General features: G+C 44.8%; 2 protein-coding genes across 7 annotated transcripts in view; one reads left to right on the top strand and one right to left on the bottom strand.

Annotated features, from left to right (window-relative positions):
- Positions 1 to 6,037, top strand: part of LOC144115722 (growth hormone-inducible transmembrane protein-like) — a 36,174-nt gene extending 30,137 nt beyond the window's left edge. For all 3 annotated transcript variants that reach the window (XM_077650201.1, XM_077650200.1, XM_077650199.1), the window contains exon 8: positions 5,811 to 6,037. In XM_077650201.1, coding sequence (XP_077506327.1) covers positions 5,811 to 5,895 — 85 coding nt within the window. In that variant the 3' untranslated portion in view covers positions 5,896 to 6,037. The remainder of the gene's footprint in view (positions 1 to 5,810) is intronic.
- Positions 6,038 to 10,209: 4,172 nt separating this feature from the next.
- LOC144115717 (SH2 domain-containing protein 4A-like) overlaps positions 10,210 to 19,388 on the bottom strand; it is a 336,736-nt gene continuing 327,557 nt past the window's right edge. For all 4 annotated transcript variants that reach the window (XM_077650196.1, XM_077650197.1, XM_077650194.1 and 1 more), the window contains 5 exons: positions 17,450 to 17,588; positions 16,335 to 16,650; positions 15,974 to 16,092; positions 13,966 to 14,195; positions 10,210 to 12,039 (listed from right to left, as the gene is read on the bottom strand). In XM_077650196.1, the coding sequence (XP_077506322.1) occupies positions 11,938 to 12,039; positions 13,966 to 14,195; positions 15,974 to 16,092; positions 16,335 to 16,650; positions 17,450 to 17,588 (906 nt within the window). In that variant the 3' untranslated portion in view covers positions 10,210 to 11,937. The remainder of the gene's footprint in view (positions 12,040 to 13,965; positions 14,196 to 15,973; positions 16,093 to 16,334; positions 16,651 to 17,449; positions 17,589 to 19,388) is intronic.

Below are 19,388 nucleotides of genomic sequence, written 5' to 3'. Positions count from 1 at the left end.
CTTCAGGGTATCTCACAAACAAATATCAAACGCCTTGAAGCTACGCAAGCTAAGGCCTTGAGAATCTGCCTCGGCCTAATGCCTCCACTGTGGGTACTCTAGCAGGGAGCAGACGTCTTATCTGCATCAGTACTGCTAACCCAAGAGTTGCTTCGTGCCCAGATGCGGTTTGTGGCTCGTGCACCTCCCCATCCACTCGGAGCGTACTGCACAGAGGAAGTTTCTGACCTTCTCCCACCACACTACCAGTGCCCTGTTACGACCTCTTCCCCACCTTGGAGGTACACAGTATGGCAAATCAACAAAACAGTTCCTGGCATCAAAAGGAAAACAACCACCCCCGGTCGTGCACTTAAGTATTTTGCTCTTGAACACATTTATGGATGCTACAGTGCACACCGTCACATCTACACCGATGGCATACACTTCATCAGTGATTGGCGTCTGGGTTCCATCAACGCGCACCTCAATTTCGGCAGCTCTCAGCTACTGCACCTCGACTACCGCTACTGAGCTGGCGGCTCTGCGAGCAGCATTTACTTACATTCTCCAACAACTGCCAACAGCGTGGGTTATTTTCAGTGACACTCGTGCTGCATTACAATCTATAAAGTCGTCAGGGAGCCTTCAAGAGCTGATCATCGATGACTTAAACAGATTCCACTCCGAGGCCTGTGAGCTTGGCCATCGTGTTGTGCTGCAGTGCTTACCCGCTCACTGCGGCCTTGCAGGCAATGCTGACGGTGCAGCGAGGCCGGCGCATGGCCACACCTCCTTGCTCCTACCTATACCATTTTCTTGCAGTGATGACGCGAGGCTTCTAGCTCAAAAATCCTGGAAGACGCAACGCTCTCTTTGGTGTGATCTGCAGCATCAATACAGAACCCTTCTTCGTATTGACCCCACTTGTGACTTCCACATGCCACGCAATATAGACAGACGTGATCGAAATTGCCTCCACCGAATTTGCCTGGATGTTGCCTTCACTGAATCCTATTTACATAAAATTGGTGCATCAAGTAGCCCTCTGTGCCCCACTTGTGGTGTGCCCGAGGATATTCCACATTTCATCTCCTGCTGCCAAGTCTTCAACAATCATCGCAAGGCACTTTTGAGTGGTTTAGGACTCCAGGTGGCCTCATGCACCTGGAGCATGTCCTTGGACCCTGGAGGGACGTGCCTTCGGGTGTGCGCGGGACAAAAGCATTTTTATTGTTTTTAAGAGACATGGGTTTGGTGGACATTCTTTGACAATCGTGTGTGTGTGTGAGTGTGCTTTATTTCACCATTCACCCTTCCTTTTTCTCTTTTCCTTTTCTTTTCACCATCCTCTACCTTTCTCTTCTTTCACCCTCACCTGGAGTAGCATGCCAGGTTGACAACCAGGCAGACCTCTCTTGTTCCATTGAAGTCCTGCCTCCTCCTTTCCCCACCCCTGTTGCTGCCAAGTACCCACTGGAAACAAGTGGGTACAAACTTTCCCCTGGCCTGGTGCTTGGCTCCTTATGGGTGAAGTACTTGAAAAATGGATCTTTGAACCCACTTTTGGTAGACTGGAACACCTTGTGTTATGGCGCTCTCTGGCCAAAGCTGCCCTTGCACCATTAAAAGTTATCATAATCATTTTATTTTAACAAAAATGGGGTACAGCTTGTAGTGTGATGTTAGCCGCCTCCCACTCCCCGTTGCCAATGTAGGAGTCTGTGTCCCTGCATGTTGCTCTTCGCCCAGGCTATTTGAGCATCAGTTATCGACTAGTGGCTCTCTCCTTGGTTGTGGTTCAAGCCTATGTGCATCTCCCTTTCTTCCTTTCATTCCTTCTGCTTCTTTCTTGTTTTGTTTTCTGAACGCAAGTTGGGATCCTCGAACTGGGCTAGCTGTTGTCTGTTTTGTTGGCTTCTCCAAAGAGCAACTCTTCGTTTAGGTCAGTGAGCCTTCTGCATCTTGTACTGTGTGCAGCCTTGATTGCAGGTTTCTTACCATAATGACAGCTGGTCCCCACTTACCACGGTCGATGTCTTGGAGGTGGACGCCTAGTCAGGGCTGGAGATGTGGCTTGGCACACTTGCTGCATTGCTGCTGTTGGCACTTTTGTTAATGCATGCAACTGGTATGTAGGTGAGCAGTCTCGAAATGCATTTTTCTAGTTTTTATGAAGGACCAAGGGGGAGGATACAGACCGATGCAACGTACGCTAAACATCAACTGGAATTTTGGAGCGCAGCTCTTAAGCGCCCATTTGGGGGTTGAGTGGCATCCTTCACTGTCGGCCTCGCCATAATGGGCAGAGTGAACAAGCAGCACAGCGGAAAATGAAAGAGACCAAACATAGAGCGCAGTGGAGGATAAAAGTAGGGTGATGGCTAAAAGGGTGCGAAAAGGAAAGCAGAGGAAGAGAGTACAGCGGCAGCCAGAAGACAGGCTCTACAGCGGTGACCCACTAAGAGATGGTGCCAGAGTACACACGTCATTGTCTATTCACCCAAAGAGAGGCTCGGTAGCGGCAGACCATTGCACTGCCCAAGTCAGAACACAGTGCCGCTTCTGTTCGGCACTGCGTGTTCAGTATGCAGTTGCCTACGTTTCAAATACCGCAGCAGCTGCGCTCAAAAAACTCATTATACCAAGAAGCATAATCATCGGCCAATTTTTTTACTTCATAAAAAGTGGGTCTATATACAGAGCTTTTTTCGCACTTGTGCACACAGAATGGTTCAATGAAAAAAATATAGCTATAAACAAAAATATGCTGAATAAAAATTATAGTTGATGTCTAGTGTGTGTTGCATCATCCATCTCCTTGTCCTTGGTCCTTCATAAACTCTGGAAAAATTTCGTTTCGAGGCACTTTTGTTTGTCCCTCAGCCTGTCCTGTATTTCAGCATGGCTTGTTTGGGTTCCCTGCAGGAGTAACGGGTGTATAGGAACTTCAGCCCTTGTGTTTGTGTTCATGAGTCATTCCAAGGCAGTGTTTCTGGGTGTGTTGCACACTCAAGCAATGCATCATAATAGTTGGCAGTCCCAAATCCGCATTTCTTCAGGAGTTTCCTTGCTTCCTACATGGCTGTCTCTACCATCCTGTCTGGCTGTAGGTGATGAGGGCTAGGTGTCGTGCAAGATATCCCTGTGACGCGTAGGAAATCCCAAAACTCCAAACTTAAACTAAATGGTGGATTATTATTAATAACTGCTTTGATTGGCAGGCCATGCACAGGAAAAGTTGTCAGGCAGCGCTTGATAACAGGGCTGGCAGTTGTGCAATGTTAGTTGGCATAATTCATGGAAAAAAAAAAGTAGCAGTTGACTATTGCAGTGTAGTGGTTGGCTTGAGGCTGCAATAAGTCCACCACCACTACCTGCCAAATTGCAGTTGCTACTGGCAGGAAAGCTTTCTTTCTGCTGTCTTAGCTTGTTTTTTTTTCACGATGTAAGAATATAATTAGGTGTTTACGCTTGCCGTCTGCCACGGAGTTGAGCATGCACAGATAGTGTTCACTTTAGCACGGGGGCTCTTTAGCAGCAGAGTGGCAGACACAGCGAAGTGGTGTGTCCAGCTTTTGGTGATGTTTCAAGCTGTTTTTTTATGTGTTTCGTGCTTCCTGAGTGAATCTCAATATGAGTGTTAGCTTCTCAGCTTCTACGTTATGGTGGGCATCGTGCACAAACAAGTTTTGGGAAGAGTTAGGCTTCTGTATTGCGATTTGGTACCACGGTGATAGCTGCGCAAGCTCAAGAGATGGCGCTGGCCAAGCTCGTGGACAGGTGTGGTAGACTATGTGCCTGATGGCTGTAATGTGTTGACTGTTGTTGTGGCATGCATGTGAACTCCAAACGGGCCCTGAAGCTGACTTTAGCATTTAGGAGGGTGTTTCAAAGAGGTCTACATATTCATTGTCCAGATAGATAGACGCAGTGATTGTCTGAACTGCTACAACAGTGTAGGCTCCTGGCTACATGACAGCAGCCCATCAAGCTGCGATTAAATGTGTTGTAAACGCATAGAATCACCTTTCTCAGAAATGCTACCTGCGGTACTAAATTTGTTTGTTACACAGAATTGTTATTCAGGTCAAAGTGGATCCAAAAGTCTGCAGCTGACAACGTCAGTGGACGAAATTGCAGCTGCTGGTGGTAGTATGAATCCTGCATTGTCTATGTGGATGTCTGTTGACTTTTCGAAGAACCACTTACTCAGGCTCAATAGATGCGAAATGGCACAGTACTAGTGCAGCCACTAATTTCGGTTGGCGATTTCATGGCCTCCAGCAGTTTGCATCCATTGTACATTTTGGTGCCACAAAACATGATGGCATGAAAGACAGAAAATACGCTGGCAACATTGTTAAAAATATGCGGCAGCATGTCTTACACTACTTTCGAATGCTCAGTGTAGCGTTTTGTAGCAAAACATTATTTAGGGCGACATATGTCACTTCAGCAGGCCTACTTCAATTCTTCTTATCCCATATATGCCAAAAACTTCAGAAATTCGAAAAATTTTAAATATTTTTCAATGTAAATAGTTTATTTCACTTCACAGTTCAGAATCACCCTTTTATTGAAAATGTTTATCTCAACACCGACTTTTGAGCCATTCTGCAATGTAGGATACAGTGCAATCCACTCATAAGGATATTGTGAAAACCGGAGAACCCAATCCTTATCACCGATTATTGTTATATTTGGGCAGGAAAAGAACACGCCCACATATTCCTACATGCATGTAGGTAATACCCCATACATGTAGCCATGCCACCTTGGCTCCTGTGAAGGGTGCACAGTGTCGTGGCACTCTGCCAAGTTTGCCAAGTGAGCCACACCCACCAAAGCTCTCATAAAAAGATAAACACAGCCTGATGTTATTGGCACACAGTATCTTCGCGCTGCCAAGGTCTGCACCGACAGCCCGAAGCTGAAGAATGCGCTAAGAAAAGCCAGCGTTTAAAAAAAGAAAGTAAATTCTCAATGACAAAACTGGAGGGGGCAGAGATATCTCCTTGCTCTTAGTTGCCATCATTTTTACCCAGTTCATGAACGCACAAACGAGCAGAAATGGCAGAAACTACATTTGTGTGAGAAAGCATTGCGCCAGTTGTGTGGCAGCGGCCAAGCCAACTCTTCCCTCCTCTCTCTAGCGATTGCGACCATGTAGTAAAAAAAACTCTGGAGGAAGCGTCCAGCAATAACCTTGAAGCTTAGTTGGCGTAGTCATAAAAAGTAAAAAAGGAGAGAGTCGGTCCCCCCTTGATCACGCCACATGATAGCATGCAGTGATATCTAGCCCTGCGCGCATGTGTGGATCAGCACAGCAAACTGACCGTAGAGGAACCTCTTGCTGTAGACACCCACACCAAAACATTAGGGGCTGACTGGGAGAGCAAAAAACGGGAGAAAGCGGCTTCACGAGCACTTGGCTTGCGAAGGCTGGCCACTTGGCGTTGTGCTTCCTCGGTTTGTGACAATGATAGCGCTTGGTTCCCAAGGCCGTACACAACTCTCCTCGCGGATTTCGCCACGCCGGTTCATTTGTGAAGTTTTCACGTCGTATCAAACTTTCAGGCAATGGTGCTCTGCTACTGACCCGAAAGATGCAGGTTCGGTCCCAGCCGCAGCGGTCTCATTTCCATGGAGGCGAAATGCTAGAGGCTGGTATGCTGTGTGATGTCAGTGCATGTTCAAGAGCCCCAGGTGGCCGAAATTATCGGAGCCGTCCACTACAGCACCCCTCATAGCCTGAGTCACTTTGGTGTGTTAAACCCCGTAAAACCAAACCATTGGTTGAAACTGCCGTACCTTTTCCGGTCTTGCAGCTCCATCTCCATCTACCTGGATACTCTGAACATCTTCATCAGAATTGCCATGCTGCTGGCTGGCGGCGGTTCTCGAAGAAAGTGAAAGTTTCCGGAGCCGAAAAAAGGCAGCGACTGTTGGGCTGCAGCACACTTCCAGCAAAATTTGGCGCATAGAGCCTTGTGAACGAAGCTATGGCTTAGTCAGCACTAGAGGGTTCTAATAAAAAGCTGAAGTAACCACTTTATTTTTTGTTTGCTTGTTTGTTTGTATTGTATTGTATGTTGACAATCTCTCTGAGGAAGGTGTAGCTCTCTGCTGGACACAAAGCTTACTCTAGGACAGTGCTGTACTAGTGCCTATAGGTGCTCCTTAACCCTTTCAGATGCCATGTTTTGTTTTGATTGAAACCAATTATTTTTTTCACTTCATTGGTAATTCAGGCCTCATGAAAGGGAATTTGTTAGTTTTCCAGCGTGAAAGACCAGCGGGTAAGTTTTCAAAATTCTGTACAAAGCATCAGGTTTGTTAGAAATAGTAATATTAAAATGTTACGATTTGTCAGGTAAGCACTCAAGGGATCGCTTTGTGTTTCGAACATTCACATTACGCTCGAAACTGAGCAAAAACAATCATTGTTTTCACTCTCTGCAAAATCTGTCCGCATAAAAGTGGTGGACAACGTACTACCTAGCTCACTGTTTTGTGAAATATTATTTACTGTGCTTGCTATATGGCACAAAACGAAAAACTTATCTGCAATAAGAACGGTGCTAAATTCAATTGAAACTGTGAAATCGCTGCTAGGTGCAGCACTCAGTCAGAAAAATATGAGTTTGCTGTGTGCTCAATTGTGTAAAAAGTGCCTGAAAGGGTTAAATAGCCATTGAGCCATGCTGGGAAGTACATTGAGTTATTTCCTTCAGATGTTTTCAAGGCTCCAAGTGTTTTGTACTAGGTGACGTGACATACCATATAACATCTTTACCCATCTTACCTTAATTACTTTCTGCACACTTGGTACTTGATTGCTTTCAGAGCTTGAAAACAGTATTTCCCACATAAAATGTAAACAGCTGATGGTTACTGGAGGCTTTGAAATATTTCTGCAATATAATAATATATATCTTGGTATTCATTAACTAAAACCGTAGGATGTCCATTAGTTTTCTTTTTCTATATGAAGTTATGTGGGCATTAATGCAAAATAAACCTTTGAAGTTGCCTGTAAAGAGGCAACATGTAATGTTCATTGTGCTATAAGCAGACCAAAACAAGCAACCAAGTAAACCTGAAACGGTGCATGCCAAGAGAGTGAAAACTGGCCTGTCAAAGCTGGCCCTGCCATGTGTCTGCACTGTGTCAATAGGGGCACCGTCATCACATGCAGCGTCGGGCTACTAGTGCAGAGGCAGTAGTAAATAGAGGTCAGAAATATGTAGTCTGCCTATTTTGTTCCTGGGTCTAGTAGCGTGGCTTGCTTTGAACCTCATGTCTTAGAAATGAACCCCTTGCGCTCCACATTCTTGGAATGGGCTGTACACTCGATTTGCACAGTACTTTTTTCAGTGTGAAGGGAACTGCCATCTTTACCCCTCGGAACGCAAGGTCATTTACTGGTGCCACACGAGCCCAACTACATGGCTTATAAGTGAGCCCCTTGGGGTGCACATTTTTGTAATAGGCTGGCACTTGATTTGCACAGCACTTAAGTGGTGCAGTTTTGGCTGGTAGCAACATTCCTTAGACATCACACATGCTGGTATTCTGGGGTGTTTGCATTGTGCACAGATCTACTTTTTTGTGGCACATGCCTCTGCAAGCCTTGCACAAGCTGTTGGCTGCTGGAGCTAAGCATGCCATCATGTCCAGGGCAAATTCCACCACCTCGCATGTGGAAATGGCGAGAACATCACTAGGTTGTGTGCCAAGCAGTCAAATGCAGCCATACATAGGATGTCTACGAGATCATTTTTTGTACTTCCCTGGTATGTATCCTGATTGCCAATCCAGATATTTGTAGAATATGCCTCGGATTCAGTGCTGAAGACGCAGCACTGATTGTATTACTGATGCTGAAGCACTTTACACTGATGAGGCACTGCGAAGCCTCAATCAATTTGTATTTCAATCACTGGGAAGCTCCTTTGTCAGTTGGAAAACACAGTACACCTTTAAACAGAGGAACATGGTGGGATATTGCAACATGTTTGTGCCAAATGGAATATAAAAGCACAAAAGTAACCGGTGCAGGAGAAACACAAATGCAGATGTCACTTTTAAAAAGCAGTCATCGCACATAATCACGCAAGTATTTGATATCCCTCAGCTAAAATCTCACTTTCTGTTCACATTTCAACAGACGGAGCAGCAATAGGAAGAAGGCTGCTGTCAAAGAGCATTTCTCTCTAGAGGTGCCAGAACTGTAGCACTCTAAAAAACTGGCAAAGCCATTAAAACGAATTAAGATACTAATGCGTGCAGACAGGACAAAATGGTGTGCTTCATGTCAAAGTATCTACCATAAAATGAATTCCCCTGCCAAAGCTTGTCAGCTTTGGGATAACAAGTGCGCACTTAGAAGCGAAGATGGCAGACCAGCATTCAGAAAGGGGGAGGCGGGAGGCATTTTTTCTTAGCAAAATTTGGTGCAGAATATCAGCCAGACACAGAGCTCTATAATCAAACATTGTACAGTAAAAGATCTTTTCACAGGCATAAAATTTCTTGTGTGCTGAGGTGCGACACAAAACTGTCGCTGCAGTGTAGTAATATTTATGAAAGGCAGTAACATAGAATGTTTAATACAGCCATTCATTTTGAAGAGGAAAAAAATCATGCATTTGCAGAAACTGCAACATGAGTGACAACGGACAATCATCTTATGAAAAGTGCGTGGCAAGATCGCAACAACGCTCGGCAGTTGTCGCTATCATGCACATCATATTTGCGCACAAGCCCCATGATTTTTTTTTTCTATTAATTTTTTAGCTTTTTATTTAATGCATTTCTTAGGGCGCACCATCCGCTAAAATATGCCACCCCCCTCACACTTGCACGCTGTGAAACTCTGAAGTGACCGAGACTTTCCTGCCGGCACAGCGATGGCACCCCCAACTACTGCGCTCCATTTTTCCGTTGCAGCAAAAGAGAGTGCAATGGCAAGGGTGACGGAGGGATAGTGTGTACTGCTTTTCACACCTCCCACTTGTAGCCGCTCTAGTCCTAGCTTCTGACCGCTGTGCAAGTCAGTGCAAGTGAACAGCCACCCACACAGTTTCACTGCAACTGCAAGCTCTCGAGGGCAAAGCCAGCATGAATGGTGTGCTCACATAGGTTTTTGCGTGCCTGAAGCTCAGCAGAAAACACTGGACTTGTGCCCTGCATGTCTTACTGTGCAAAGAGAAAGTGAAACCGAACTGGACAAGCATGAAATGGCAGTTTTTAGTGCAAGGCATTACGAAGAGCGCGCCATCATTTTCAGAGTGGGTAGCAATAGCGTCACCAGATTTTTATCTGGCAATTCTGTGCATGCTTGCGTCATTTCATGGACAGCCTTTGTCAAAAATATACAGCTCATGAGGTTGGCTTCTAAACACTGTGGCGGGGCTTTCTAGCACCCCTGGAAGTCCTGGAAGCACCCTTGGGTGAGCATGAGAGTTCCTCTCACCTTTGATAGATTTGGAACACTGCTGATGCAAAATGATCTGCACTGTGTGGTCCTGAAGCAAACCCGAAGGGCTGTACATTTTTGATGAAAGCCATACATTACATACAATGTGCTGCAACTGCCATGCAGGTCCAGGTTCAGTAATTGCTTTATACAGCCCATCTTGCTGCAAAAATTGACCGAGGACAGTGGCACAATAAAATAGGCTGCAAGAGAGATTGCCTCAACTGGGTTAAACAGCGAGCACAAGGAAATGGACCAACCATCCAGTTTGCCTGGAAAAGGTTTATATAGCAGCACAATAGAGTGGAACCTCGTTATAACGAAAGGGTTTATAATAAAATAATGTACATAACGAAGGAATGAGGATTCCCCTTGGAATCTTGGTCAACACAGGCTATAACAAAGCTACAGCTATATAACGAGCTTCAACTGTACTAGCATGTCTTCCTCATCTGCATTTCTGCACTTCTACGAGGTAGACTTCAGTCTTCTGGTAAGGAAAGTTATTTCGCATACTTCAAGCGTTACGAGAAAGGCAAATTTTTCCTTTCAGCTCATTGAAGTGCTCGAAAACTTGTTTCACCGTGTTGGTTCATACTGGCTGGTAAGATTGACGAGGCACGAACAAGAGGAACGCAAGAGTCTGACTGTCCCACCGCTTGCATTGTTCATCTCGTTTGCGCTGGATTGAAATGGTGTCTTAGTGGGATCATTTTCAATCCCCTGCGAAGACAGAACAGTCGTAGTAAAAGTTCAAATAATTTATTTTGGTAAGTATGTACCACAGAAACGCAGTGCACAAGCAGCAACAAGAGTTTCTCCCCTTCTTCCTTTTCTTCAACCCAAACCAGCTGGGAACAGAAGCTTTTGGGGGCAGTGCTTTTACAGGCCAGTCAATGTGCACCGCTGCTCTACAAGGCCTCATTTACTGAAACACACTGCATGGTTAACACGAAAACAATCTCGCAGCTCATTTTTCCACAGCTTTTCAAACAGCCTGGCACAAAAAAAAAAAAAGTCATCCACATCTCAGCCACTACATACATTTGTTCTCGAAACAAATACCGTCTACTGATAAAAAAAGGTACAGAGAGTTACTGCAAACATTGCAGCCATGCACAAGCCTAAAATGAAAATGACACCAGTACGATAGCTGACTGGAGGCAAGTCACAAAAAAAAAACTGCACTGCTCTAAATTAAAATAATTCAACAAAACTTGCATTAAGCATAACCATCAATGTTTTGACTGAATGGGATGGTTGTGTGCACTGTAAAGCCTGCAACCTTCCTGAATGTTGCTGAGCTCATCACAGCATTAACATGTCACATCAACTGTCTCTGGAAAAACTTCAAATCAGGCAGAACCTACAGTGGTTTTCGGCACCAGAATAATTTATGCATTAGAAGCTCCACAAAAGCCAGTCGTCAGCAGTGAGGCACACTTGACGAAGTGACAACAGGGTACAGAAAATAGAACAAATGCAAAATCTCTCACAGCAGTGGACCATGCAATACTAACTGAACAGTTGTTGGTGCTACAAAAACGAGAAAACAGTTGACTGAACAAGGAAAATGCACTTTTTTTGTGCATGCATATCATAGACGTTTTGAAAGACATTTCAATGGATTGCAAAGCAATGCCTACAGCAAGTACAGCAAGGGTACACTGCAATGACTTGAAGTTTTTGCAAAGTACCAAGGATTACAGTGTCAATGTACAATGCCTCCTTGCACTTCATGCCAGGCTCAGATGTTCTGATGCTGCAAACTTCGCACCAATCAAGACACATCAATGTTGTGACCATTCTACAGAGTCATTTACCACACTTTACTAGGTGGAACTTCATTCTACTAAAAAGCACACTCAGCAGCCTTTGCCAACAAACCATCACAAGCTGATACAAAGCCTGGTACACATTGCTCAAAGGAGATGAGTGTTGGCAACACACTAGGAAGCACTGCTGGCGTTCAAGGCAACACACACTGTGTCTATGAAAAAGCTGTAAAATAAAGGGAAAAAAAGTAGACAGTTAAGCTCATGTTGAGAAGAGCCTATTACAGTCATTATGCACTGACTCAAGTTATTTACAGTATATTACAATATCAAAAAGAAAGCAAAAGAAAAAAAAAGGCTATCTGCCCTTGCAACAGTACAACTAGCCACATAAGTGGGCATGCCACCTAGGTAATATTAATCTTTGGACGTGCAAACCAGAGGACAGACAGCGGCAGGCTCACGCAAGCTGCGCTAAGTGCAACTGCAAAGGTGTACACAAGTCGCATGCGACAACTTAAACTAGCCCCTGCCACTGTTCTTCAGTTCAATCACAGGGGCTTGCATAACAAGCAGGGTCGCAGTGGTGGTGCAGAGCAACCCCTGCGACGGCACATAACGCATACACCTCGCACCTCGAGTCACGTCACGATGATGTCATGCTTGGCACTTGTGTTTTGAGAAGTGGGGCTGCGTGCTTCACTGGCCGAGTGTGGGCAGTAGTGAGAACAGGGTGCTGCTGTTGCTACGGGGACAAGGAGTTAGCAGCTGTTCCTGTCCCAGAGCTGTGATGGGGTTTGTCTGCAAGTTGGAAGACAATGCATCAGTGCCCAGTCACAGCACTGCTGCAAAAATTTTAAAGCTATGGGAGAGGTTTTGGCACAATCTGCACAACATTTGCAATTACTGACCAATGTACTCCACAAATGTGTGCCACTTTCAGTGCACCCAAGCAGCAATATACCGATTTGTCAGCGAGCAGTAAAAGTGGCACTTCTGAAGATGCCAACAAGTCGGCAGCTGCCACCATGTGAGCAACCATGGGCAACAACTGGATGAAAGCAGCATTGCATGTTGCCAATAGATTAAAAAGCCTGTCATGAATTTCACCAAAACGAAACTTCAGAAAAGTGGTTCAATATTTCTAGGATGTATATGTGTAGCAGCAAGTCTACTCTTGCTTATGCTAGTTACTGGCAAAACCAGAGCATCAACCAGAAATATTTCATCAGTTTCTGTCTGGTTGGCTGAAAGCGGTTTATGAGCTCCACTTCAGCTGTGCAGTGAAAAACAAACAGTTGACACCAGTTAACTGGCCCATGTACACATGTTGAAGTTAAGCATAATGGTGCGCAAAAATCCAAGCACACGTGTTCTAATAAAAAATTCTGAGTAAAAAGACAACGTGAGAACAATTTCAACTGGTCTCGAAGAAAATAATAAAATGCAGTATGCCTCAGGGTGCATTTCAGGACACAAAAACTGCGTCGTGGAAAACCACCTAAGAAGCAGCATGCCATCAAGCATGTATCAGGTAAGCACATGAAATATACTCAGTGAGGCTTGCAGCCTATGCTAACGTGTGTAAAAAGACACACCAGAGGAATGTCACGATTCACCTTAGGGTTATATATAGGTAATGCTCCTTCATGTCTTCTAATTACTGCATAATGTTGGAGCATAGAAACTGCTGCGCAGCAACATCACTTATCACAATGGGCAACAGTTGTCGAGGCAAGTTCTAACTGATGCCAAAGATTTCGGCTAATATTTGTTGTCACACCTTGAAGACAAGTTTCCCTTAAGCCTCCCAAGGAGCTACTACATAAACAACGGAAATGCTACATAAGGTTGTGGCAGACTGCATCCATTTCCTCAGTGCAAAGGAAAGTTTGCATGATAAATACAGCCAATGCATAAATGAAAATTAAGGCACAAAATGGTAGACTCTTAATAAAATCCGCAATCTTTATTTCGTTGTTCTGGAGCAAATTTGACAATAAGAAAAAGTTCACAAAAAATGTAAACGTTTCTATTGTCAACAGGCTCCAGTTAACATTTTAACATTTTTTTTTTTTCAGTTGTGGATCACTGAGGCAAATAGCATAGGTTACACAGAATGGGCTGCTGCACACTGCAATATGTAAGCAGCACAAAAAAATTTCACTGAAAGAACTAGCTCAATTGGGACAAATGTTCAGAAGGCAATGACGTTTCTGCACCTACGCTGTGCAATATATATTGCCAATGACCGCAAACATTGCACACTAAGTTTGCTCGTGAAAGATGAATTTGGGCAGCCCTGGTAAGAGTGAGCAGGCTTTCAAATTTTAAGAATGAAACGATGCAAAAGGTTTTATAAGTACTGCAAAATACTGCAGGGCAATGTCACAAATATATTAGTGTGAAGAGATGAAGATCACTGCTGTGCAGAGCAGCACATCACTTAACATCGACACAGAAAGACAGCCTCTGCAAAGATGTGGCCCATGGGAAGCCAGCAGTTTTGGCAAGAACATTTTTTTTCTAGCACTTCAAGCACTCATGGGTGCAACGACGTGAAACTTAAAGAATTGAACACCTCTAGGCTGCTGAATGCTCCAACCAGGTGCAAGCAAGCTGATCTGTGCCGAGTCATGCCAAGCCTTCTACACTATTGTCCACACAAGTTGAATGTATTATAAAAATCTCTCAAATCATCAACTGGGCATCAAAACGCATACTCACAGTGTGGTGCCAAATCAGGTCCCTGAGCCGGGGAAAGACGAGCTGGTTGGAGCCAAAGAACTGGCAGTGTCCAAGCGATGCGTCAATGAGGTAGTGCTTGCAGCGGTCTCCAGCCCAGTAAGAGATGACGTAACCCTTGATGCGCTCATGCACACGCACCAGGAACGCGCCTGCTGCTGCCCCACCTTGCTTCTGCAGCAGCTGCTCTGACTCGGCACGTCCAATGAACCCTGCAAGGGTGTGGAAAAAACAACAGCATAGCTGCTCATCGGCAATTATAGCAGTTTGCATGCAGCCCTGCTGTAGCACTGACATAAGCAATGGCCAAACAACCTTCTAGCAAGGACATCCAGTTCTGCCGAATGCAAAAAAACATAACAGGAAGTGGTATCTACATATCCAGCCTGCTCTGCCTTTGGGTCAATTCCCATTTTTTTCTGTCTTTCCACTCTGATTAAATTTTGCTCTTTTTTTCTTGCAGCAAACAAGGCATGCCCCATACATAAGAAGCTCCTTTCCATCTGCAGCTCATTCAATCTCATCCATCATTCCAACTCTCACCAACAATGCACCACCTCAATTCTGATTTAGTTCACACAGTCAATAGTAAATCACTGGGTGGGACTACTGTGACCAAGTAACATCAGTGCGCCACACTCCATATTCAGCTTACACTGCAAAAGCCAGGATACCTCTTAAAGGGTCAGTCTATTAATAGTCTGTTATCGACCATCCCTTTTTTTTTTTTTGCAGCAATCGAAAGCTCCTTGAACAAATAAACGAATACCCGGCTAAGGCGCTAGGAAACACAGCAGAATTTAAAACCTAATTTTTCCATATGGCAGTCTCACTTTCTCGCAGTGATTGGTGTCTGCAAACCCTCACATGAAGTATATGACAACTTTCGTGCCGCACTAGGTGGCATGCAGAGGCCACTAACGAGCACGACATTAACCAAGGCACATAGCTTTCGTCGAAACTATAGTTGAGACCAGCAGTAAGGTGTTTTTTAAAATATGATCAATAAAATAATACTTGATATCTACCACAGATACCACCAACCACTTTTGCCAGCAACACCATTAGCAGCATGGTGGCAGTCTGCATGGTGGTTCAACTGTGCAAGAAATGGGGACTAGTTGCAAGTGAAAAAAAATTGCTGTCTGAATTTTCTTCCACCAAAAATAACACTATGTACAACGCTCGGTCCCCTTCATCAAAGGTAGAGTATCAACTTCAAGCAACGTTGCCCGACTGCTTGGGGAGTCGTGAAGTTTTAACACAGCTCTGCCCCGACTTCTTTTTCAAATTTAAATTATAAATTCCTACCAAAACTCCTAGTCCTGCCTTTGATATTCTCATCACAGGAAAGGATCTACAACAATATGGAAATATATTTATACTCATCTCTGGCAGCTGGTTTAACTGTTCTCCTATCAAAGAGAGGACAATTGCTACATAAAGGCTGTAACATCAAGGACAGCATCCCAGGCAAAAAAGGACCGAGTTTAATGTTCATACAGAATGCTTTAGAAACACATGGAAACCCCATATTTCCACATGGCTGCAGCCAACCTATATCTTAACATTTGAGCCCTTGCAAAGGTATTTCCTGACTGGTATGAGCTGAGCATTATCGTTCCTGATGTCAATGTCAAGTGCAGAAAATTGGAAAAGCCATTTCACACTTTACAGAAATTTCAGTCACCGTTCTGATGCAAGTTCTCATGGTTTTTAGAATTTGCATTTAAGTGTCTTTCCCCCAGATTGACAAATATCAATGCTCAGAACACACACCCACAATCACCAGAAGAAAAAGTAATTGCACAAGTTTCAAGTACCAGTTCTTAGAATGCTTGCATTCCCTTCTACTATTACTGCTAGATGAGCAAAAAAAAAAGCTCCCATATCATTCCCAGACTTTTTGCCACTGCCAGGGTAAATAAGGAGACAAGTAAACGGTGATGAAAGATGTGAAAGACAAAACATGCCAGAATTCAAAACTTACCATGAAACCAGATGGCAGGGTTGTTACCATTGTGGTCTGTCACAGCACCCTGTGGATATTCCTCTCTCAGAAACCACTGGACAATGTCTGCTCGACTGAACAGCTCTGCATCTTTGCTCCTGAAGGGCAAAACAGATGACCAATTAACATGACCCCAATAAAGAGCTCACCAAATGTGATCTGGGATACAAGAACGCCTGCTTCAGATAAATACGTTTCGTGCCGCAAACACACCTACTGTCTTTCCATAGCCCTCTAATGCCGATTTTGCAAGCTGCTTATCAGTTATCACACAAATGATGAAAAGCAACTGGCAATCTGTTTGCCACCTTGGGCTAACCGCCATTTTGTTCTCACTCACCTGGACGTGGCATGGGAGGGCATGCCTGTAGTCACAGTAGTGGCAGTGGTGGTGGTGACAGACATGCCATTCTTGACAGAGCCGTTGCTACCACCATTTATCACCAGGTTGGGTGGGGGTGTGCTGGGCAGGGGTGGAGGCACCACCTTGGGGGGCACTGGGGGCTTGCTATTGGGGCTGACCATGCCCACAGCGTCTCTGCCAGTGACAGGGGTGCCCATATTGCCATTGGTAAGATGTAGTGCCCTTTTGTGCTCTTCGCGGGCAATGCGTGCTATCTCACGGATCTGCTTCTCCACTTCTTTTGCTTTCTTCTCTGCTGGGACAAAAATAAACAGGACCAGGTCACCTTCCACTTGTAGAAACCCAAGGAAAAATTACACACATGCATGCATGGTATGAACAAATGTTTTTGCCAGCTTATTTTTAGCACTCGTTTCATGAGCAAATTTTGAAACAATTAGTAGACAGTAAATCTTGTACGCTTGCTAGAAAGATGTGGCTTCTGATGAGTAACGTAGAAGTTTAAATGATGCCCTTCAGGTAATCAACAAATCTGGCATTCATATTTTTTACGCGTCAATGATGGAACTATCACAAGCATCTCCAAACAAAATGCATACTTTGCCAATCAACACTGCTTCGATATCCGAATTCTGTTAATGTGACAGCACAAGATGACTGCAGGCCCAATTTTTTACAAACTGAATGGAAATTGCAAAACTCTTGAAAATACAGTTAACTGCAGCGTATGTGTACATATGCACACGTATGTGCATGCAAAGGACTTCCACTCTCTAAACCCCGTCTAAAAAGTGGCCATTTCTTGTGCATGTAAAAGAACACTTAAAGATAGACCCTCTCAAACAATACACGGCCAGTCTTTATACGCCTAAAAATCGCAGCTGTAACACTCATGCAGTTTTCCTCCAAACTGCATAGCACCCATGTGGTTCAGCTCGGTATTGCACAATGGAGACAAGCATACAGAGGAAAGGGGTGGTTTATCCACTTTGTTGATCATGCTTGAAATCGCAAATAAAATTTGCCATCATCCCCCCGCACCCATGAGGTGAACAACGAAGAGCTGCTGCCTCCTCAGCAAGATTGCTTACCTTGCTCAATCCACAGCTCCTCTTGGACCATGCTCTCACGTTCAGCAGCTTCAATACTTTTGCGTTGCTGTGCTTTTATTTCCTGATAGATCTCCTGTGACCGCTGCTCCATCAGCTGCTTCAGGCTCTCCTCTCGGTTCTGAAGACAAGAAGGAAGAGAAACACGTTTCATCGATTTTGGAGTAACAAAGCATTTCCCCTGCAGTAGTATACTCCAGCACTACATAAGCTGGGGTATAAGAACCTCAAATGAACCATAACAACACCGCTAGGGTCAGCAAATCTTGAGCTACACAAAGAAGCCCTCACTTTTCTTTTTCAGTGGCTACCTCTCATGGCCAGATGGTATGAGTCATAGCAGCGCCTCCTCTATTCTTACAATGCCTGCCGAATGCGGCCGATCTGACCGTCTAACGCCCTCTCCTATCCTCCTTTCCTACTCTCCCTCGTCGGCTAGCCTTGGCGCCTGCTCTACATTTGTGAGGGAGAGTGACCATCTGAGTGGCGCCTGACGACGGAAAACGGACGAAGACAGTTTTTGAAATGTTTCCTCTTTCTTCGTGAGGCGGCGCTCTGCATCCCTCATAGTAATCAGGCTGCCTGTCAGGTAGGCGACCGGTCTCGAGGAGCGCGCGCCACCACCGCTACTCGAGCCCGGCCGTGTCAGGAATTGACGCATCGAGCGAGCCGTGCGTGGCGCTACTCATCGTGGAGCCACTGCGGGCGCTGGTTTTAAAAGGGGCCACAGAGAGTGGGGTACAGCAGTGTTAGCTACAAAAGATTGTGGCGACTTGTTCGAATCGTGTATCTATTTTAGCTACAGTGCTGAAACATTCCGGAAGAAGTACTGAAACTTCTTGGCGGAAATGTGAAATCACAGGGCAAAGGTAGTTAGTAATAGGTTTGCTATATTGGTTTGTGTTTCAATCATGTTTAGTTACGAATATGAGAGAAGGAAAAAAAACATGTTAAATGTCGTAAATCCTCACGAGAAGGCATTTTTCTAAACTAGCAAGTATAAACAGTTTCAAGCCATCGCTCTAGTTTTCCCAGGGTAAGCTGTCATCGGTACGACGACATTATGTTTTTCTCTGTTCGTGGCATCTGTCCGCAACAACTGTTTTAAGAAGCGAAACGCGCATTCTATTCTCAAATGCATCTCGCCGCAAGTGATGCCAAAGCACTTCCTGGCTGCCATGTTACCGGCTTATCCTCAGTTTTATAATTATGCGATGATGAGATTTATTTGTAGTAGTATTCTGCTTAGCAGCGAATGCTTGTTCAACTCACGACCGTGGTGGCCTCATTTTGGTAAACAGTGAATGGAAAAACGCTCGTGTATTGACACTTAAGCACACGTTAATCTGGAGGCCTGCATTATGACAGGCCTCGAATACGGCATGCCCCAATTAATCAACCTATTATCGCCTAAAATGTTTGAATAAGGTTGTACACATGTAGTAAAGGCGTGCGTGCGTGCCATAGTGCTTCGGCAAATACAACACGCTGCTTCGACGAGAACACGACGCGCTACAGAAATTTTAATAGAGAAGGGCATTCTTGGCCACCACCTCGCACTTTGTGTGATGCTGTGCAAATTGTGAGTATTGTAGCTACGCGCGTCATTGCTAAATAGTCGCTTATAAATTTTCACGAGAAATAAGATAACATGCAGCAGTAGTGGATGTTTCATGCTTCAAAGGCGCGGTGCTTTCCGAAAAGATGTTTTTGCGTTGCTAATTTGAGCTCGTGTGCAGCGTATGCAGTGGCTCAGGTTTTCACATCAATTGAGGTCAGTGCACTCGTCGGCCATGTAACAAAGCTCCTTAAGCATCAAAACAGGGGTTTGCTCTGTTTTCAAGAGTTCAGTTCTTCACCATTGCCGCTTCCAAACAGTCGGCTGAATTCCTTGCAGAAAGGTCATGGAGATTTGTAGGTC

This window comes from Amblyomma americanum, chromosome 1 (assembly GCF_052857255.1).
Source record: "Amblyomma americanum isolate KBUSLIRL-KWMA chromosome 1, ASM5285725v1, whole genome shotgun sequence".
In the NCBI taxonomy this organism is placed as follows: Eukaryota; Metazoa; Arthropoda; class Arachnida; order Ixodida; family Ixodidae; genus Amblyomma; species Amblyomma americanum.
This window is presented reverse-complemented; position numbering and strand designations above follow the sequence as displayed.